We start from the raw sequence: 6,000 nt of genomic DNA, 5'->3' as shown, positions 1-6,000 counted from the left end.
GGTAGCTGGGAAACCCATATTTTGCATTTATAATTTTCTGGGTTTTTTATTTTTTTTAATTTTTTTTTTAAACAAAGTATCCTGTTCTGTTTCAGTTACATTTCAAATGTGATTACTGCTGTATGTTTTTTAAATATATGACCTCATATTATTTAAAGGATAATACTTGTTTCTAAACAACATTAATTTTGTGGTGTGTGTGTGTGTGTGTGTGTGTGTGTGTGTGTGTGTGTGTGCGTTCTAGGTGCGGAACGTGGGTAATGGGATGTGTGTGGAGAGTAAGCACTTCTCCTCGGGGTCGCCCATCCGGATGGAGACGTGTCTAAAGGGCCGGGGCGAGACAGGCTGGACTCACGGGCAGGTGAGAGACAGGCTGGACTCACGGGCAGGTGAGAGACAGGCTGGACTCACGGGCAGGTGAGAGACAGGCTGGACTCACGGGCAGGTGAGAGACAGGCTGGACTCACGGGCAGGTGAGAGACAGGCTGGACTCACGGGCAGGTGAGAGACAGGCTGGACTCACGGGCAGGTGAGAGACAGGCTGGACTCACGGGCAGGTGAGAGACAGGCTGGACTCACGGGCAGGTGAGAGACAGGCTGGACTCACGGGCAGGTGAGAGACAGGCTGGACTCACGGGCAGGTGAGAGACAGGCTGGACTCACGGGCAGGTGAGAGACAGGCTGGACTCACGGGCAGGTGAGAGACAGGCTGGACTCACGGGCAGGTGAGAGACAGGCTGGACTCACGGGCAGGTGAGAGACAGGCTGGACTCACGGGCAGGTGAGAGACAGGCTGGACTCACGGGCAGGTGAGAGACAGGCTGGACTCACGGGCAGGTGAGAGACAGGCTGGACTCACGGGCAGGTGAGAGACAGGCTGGACTCACGGGCAGGTGAGAGACAGGCTGGACTCACGGGCAGGTGAGAGACAGGCTGGACTCACGGGCAGGTGAGAGACAGGCTGGACTCACGGGCAGGTGAGAGACAGGCTGGACTCACGGGCAGGTGAGAGACAGGCTGGACTCACGGGCAGGTGAGAGACAGGCTGGACTCACGGGCAGGTGAGAGACAGGCTGGACTCACGGGCAGGTGAGAGACAGGCTGGACTCACGGGCAGGTGAGAGACAGGCTGGACTCACGGGCAGGTGAGAGACAGGCTGGACTCACGGGCAGGTGAGAGACAGGCTGGACTCACGGGCAGGTGAGAGACAGGCTGGACTCACGGGCAGGTGAGAGACAGGCTGGACTCACGGGCAGGTGAGAGACAGGCTGGACTCACGGGCAGGTGAGAGACAGGCTGGACTCACGGGCAGGTGAGAGACAGGTGAGAGACAGGCTGGACTCATGGACAGGTGGGAGACAGGCTTTTTTTTTGTGCATTGTCGTTATTATCACCGTTGTGGACATGCTCTAGTGAACAAATCGCAGTTAATGGCACATCAGTTAATGGCATATCAGTGGAAATGCTCTCTGTATTCAAGGCACTGAAGGCAGTTTCATCAACAATCTGAAAGAGCAGAACCTACAATCAAGTGTTATAGATTAGGATAATATATTTCAGTTATGCTTCAGTGATTTTAATTTAGGGTCAAGGTCAACAATCACATTTTCTTTTGGAGAAGTTATTGATAACTGCTCAAACATTGTGTAAGGCTGTTTTACAGGGACCATTTCACTTATTGAACAGTTTATTGTGTTGTCGATTTCATTTTAAATCGATAAAATTAGCATTTTTGCCCATCAATCAAGCTCTGTCAGCTCTGTCACTTTCAGCCCCGTCTCTCACACACCACAGCTCTGTCACTTTCAGCCCCGTCTCTCTCACACTACAGCTCTGTCACTTTCAGCCCCGTCTCTCTCACACCACAGCTCTGTTACTTTCAGCCCCGTCTCTCACACACTACAGCTCTGTCACTTTCAGCCCCGTCTCTCACACACCACAGCTCTGTCACTTTCAGCCCCGTCTCTCACACACCACAGCTCTGTCACTTTCAGCCCCGTCTCTCACACACCACAGCTCTGTCACTTTCAGCCCCGTCTCTCACACACTACAGCTCTGTCACTTTCAGCCCCGTCTCTCACACACCACAGCTCTGTCACTTTCAGCCCCGTCTCTCACACACCACAGCTCTGTCACTTTCAGCCCCGTCTCTCTCACACTACAGCTCTGTCACTTTCAGCCCCGTCTCTCACACACCACAGCTCTGTCACTTTCAGCCCCGTCTCTCACACCACAGCTCTGTCACTTTCAGCCCCGTCTCTCACACACACTACAGCTCTGTCACTTTCAGCCCCGTCTCTCACACACCACAGCTCTCTTGTCCTTGGTTCCCCAGCCTCAGACGCCTACTGCAGGATTGAGCGCACATTTAATAGCCAGGGCTAATTCCTCATAGTCCCAGGTGTGTGTCTACTTAGCCAGTAGGTGTGGACCTTGGTTTGCTCTCCCTCCTTCCTGCAAACCGAGCCCCCCCTGCAACAGTGACCTTCCTGTGCATTTTGCAGGTCTTCACGTTGGGCTGGAGAGAGGATATCCGGGTGGGCGACCCCATGCACACAAAGAAGGTCTGCTTCGATGCCATCTCCCACAACAGCCCTGTTACCCTCTACGACTGCCACGGCATGAGGGGCAACCAGCTCTGGAAGTACAGACAGGTACTCACCCTAACCCAGCTCTGGAAGTACATTACATTACATTACATGGCATTTAGCAGACGCTCTTATCCAGAGCGACGTACAACAAAGTGCGAATCAAACACAAGAACAAGTGCAAAGCGGACCTGAGAGGACAGTACAGTTCCGAGTCCTAGTGTAAACATACAGAAAATCAGAACCCTTCAGGAGTACAATCAACTTTAAAACTAGCATACCACAGTTGGCAGCTAGAATACAGCAATACAACAGCCAATAAAAAACAACAATACCTATACAAGTAACAATATCTATACAATCTATACATAAGTGCCATTACAGTCTAAGGCTAATCATGGTGGTGAGTTGGGGAGGGAAAGGTATAGCCTGAAGAGATGGGTCTTCAGTCTGCGCTTGAAGGAGGTCAGTGACTCAGAGACGGAGGGGTCTTGTTGGTCTATAGGTCTTGATAAGGGATTGAATATATACAGGGGCTGATCGTTTAACTGTCTGGTATGCAAGCACCAAAGTTTTAAATTTGATGCGAGCCATAACAGGCAGCCAGTGGAGGTTGCGGAGCAGGGGGGTGACATGTGAATACCAGACGGGCTGCAGCATTCTGGATCAGTTGTAGGGGTCTGATGGCAGATGCTGGAAGGCCAGCCAGCAGATAATTGCAATAGTCCAGGCGGGACAGGACCATTGCTTGAACAAGGAGCTGAGTAGAGTAGGTGGTGAGAAAGGGTCGGATTCTCCGGATGTTGTAAAGGAAGAACCTGCACGCCCGGGTCACCGTAGCGATGTTCTCGGAGAAGGATAGCCTGTTGTCCATCACCACTCCAAGGTTTCTTGCACTAGGGGATGAGGTCACTGTGGTATCCCCTAGTGAGATGGAGAAATCAGAGAAGGGAGAGGTTAAAGCAGAGATGAAGATTACCTCCGTCTTACCTGGGTTGAGCTTTAGATGGTGGTTGCCCATCCAGATGTCTCTCAGGCAGGCGGAGATACGGGTAGAGACCTGTGTGTCTGATGGGGGGAAGGAGAGAAAGAATTGGGTGTCATCGGCATAACTATGATAGGAGATGCCATGAGCAGAGATAACGGAGCCAAAGGGATCTTGTGTAGATGGAGAAGAGGAGGGGTCCGAGGACTGAGCCTTGGGGGACTCCTGTAACAAGGGCGCGAGGGGTTGACACTCCTCCAGCCCAGGACACCTGGGAGGACCGGCCAGAGAGATAAGATTTGATCCACTCTAAGGCTGTGCCACAGATCCCTGTAGATGCCAGGGAGGCTAAGAGGATGGAGTGGTTGACCGTGTCAAACGCCGCAGAGAGATCAAGAAGGATCAGGACAGAGGAGAGAGAGGTTGCTCATGCAGCCTGAAGGGGCTCATTGACAGAGAGGAGTGCAGTCTCCGTCGAGTGGCCAGGTCTGAAGCCGGACTGGTGGGGGTGCAGGAGGGGTTTAGAGTGGGTTTCTTTAGGAGCAGGGTGATGTAGGCCCTCTTGAATGATGAGGGAAAGCAGAACGTAGAAGGTCAGAAACCCATGGGCTGGGAGGGGAGGATCGAGCAGGCCGGGAGACAAGAGGACAGAGAGAGTCAAGGGCTGAGGAGAGAGAGGAAAGCAGTGCGGAAGATGCAGAATCAGTCGGTAGTTTGGAGAAGGATTCAAGAGGAGGGAGGGAAGCGGTGACTCTGGGGGCAAGGGAGGAGGGTGATAGAGAGCGGAGGTTACATCGGACAGAAACATAGGTGGTGTGGTTTAGGGAGCATACAGGGTTTAGGGAGCATACAGGGTGTGGTTTAGGGAGCATGTGGGGTTTAGGGAGCATACAGGGTGTGGTTTAGGGAGCATGTGTGGTTTAGGGAGCATACAGGGTGTGGTTTAGGGAGCATACAGGGTGTGGTTTAGGGAGCATGTGGGGTTTAGGGAGCATGTGGGGCTTAGGGGGCATAGGGGTTCTGGCTTAGGGAGCATACAGGGTGTTTCAGAACACCATTACTGAGCGGTAAACGGGGACTTCTTTGTCTTTTCTCCCATGTACATAAAGCTGCCACTGGGTCACTCTTCCTTTACAACCTTGCTGAAAATTCCACCTCTCTCTCGCTCTCTCTCTCGCTCTCGCTCTCGCTCTCGCTCTCGCTCTCGCTCTCTCTGCCCGCAGGATAAGACCATCTATCACCCCATCAGTAACAGCTGTATGGACAGCAGTGCCTCTGAGAAGAAAGTATTCATGAGCACGTGTAACCCCAAGTCCCCGAGTCAGCAGTGGACATTCGAGAAGACCAACGCCACCATTCTGGAGCAGTTCAGCCACAACAACAACTGAAGCACAGTGGAGCTCCTCCACCCCGGGGGGCCAGGGGGGTTAGGGTCCTGGTGAGAGTGTTACCCAGCAGACCAGTCTAGAATTTACCAGTAAAAAAAACACACTTTGGCAGATGAGATGACTTCAGAGGTGGCGTGGCTTCAGCGAGATCAGATGTGTCACACGCTCTGACCGTCTTTCTCTCTCTTCTCACCACCTGCCATACCTGCCAGCACACAGATGTCACTGCCCGCATGTCCGTGTTGATTGCACACGTGTGCGATGCAGTTCCTACCGACCCCCGAGAGACCCTGTGCCCCCCCCCCCCCCCAAATCTAGCTGTAGATAAGAGATCCCCTGTGTCATACTTATTTCCTCAAAAACACAAACATTGGAAAACACCTTTGGCAAATCTCCTGTTTGTGAAATGTGTAAAAGTTTGAGGAATAGCCTGTGGGTTGCAGCACTGCGGGTTGCAGCACTGTCCACTGCGATTGGAAATTAGTGTGAGCTCATAAAGGTTATAGTAAAATGCATCTGATTATTGTTTTACACAGCGTGTGTCCGTACATGAATGCTAACCGGATGAGCAGCCAGCTGTGCAGATGAACTGGACTAAATACAGTGGCGGTAAAGCCGTCTACCATTAGCTGCTCCAGGTGAGGAGACTGATGAGTATGTAAAAAAAAAAAAAAAAAAAAAAAAAAGGGCGGCATGACTGGGACCCGCAAAGTCGATGGTTCGATCCCCGGTGTAGCCACAATAAAAGATCCGCACAGCCATTGGGCCCTTGAGCAAGGCCCTTAACCCTGCATTGTCTCCTGCTTAGTCTAATCAACCAACGTCACTCTGGATAAGAGCGTCTGCCAAATGCCATTAATGTAATGTAATGTATTTGATCCTAGACTGGTTTGCCCAAACGCTACGCGAGGGAGTTGGAGTTAGGGTGTGGGGGGGTCCAGTGCAGGGGGGGGGGTCACTGGTGATGGAAAAACTTGAATTAAATATTAGTGCCTTCCTTAGAGTTACAGAAGCCCAGCCCAGCCAAATCTCTCCTGC

At 52.0% G+C, this 6,000-nt stretch overlaps 1 protein-coding gene across 1 annotated transcript in view; it reads left to right on the top strand.

The window, feature by feature from the left end:
- The window catches only part of LOC133132960 (polypeptide N-acetylgalactosaminyltransferase 10-like), a 59,167-nt gene extending 53,274 nt beyond the window's left edge, over positions 1-5,893 (top strand). Inside the window, exons 10-12 of the mRNA XM_061248812.1 lie at positions 245-361; positions 2,506-2,655; positions 4,798-5,893. Of these exons, the coding sequence (XP_061104796.1) occupies positions 245-361; positions 2,506-2,655; positions 4,798-4,962 (432 nt within the window). The 3' untranslated portion in view covers positions 4,963-5,893. The remainder of the gene's footprint in view (positions 1-244; positions 362-2,505; positions 2,656-4,797) is intronic.
- Positions 5,894-6,000: the final 107 nt, after the last annotated feature.

The sequence above is a fragment of the Conger conger genome, chromosome 7 (genome assembly GCF_963514075.1).
Source record: "Conger conger chromosome 7, fConCon1.1, whole genome shotgun sequence".
Taxonomy (NCBI): domain Eukaryota; kingdom Metazoa; phylum Chordata; class Actinopteri; order Anguilliformes; family Congridae; genus Conger; species Conger conger.
Note: the sequence above shows the minus strand (reverse complement) of the source record. Positions and strands in the feature narration are given on the sequence as shown.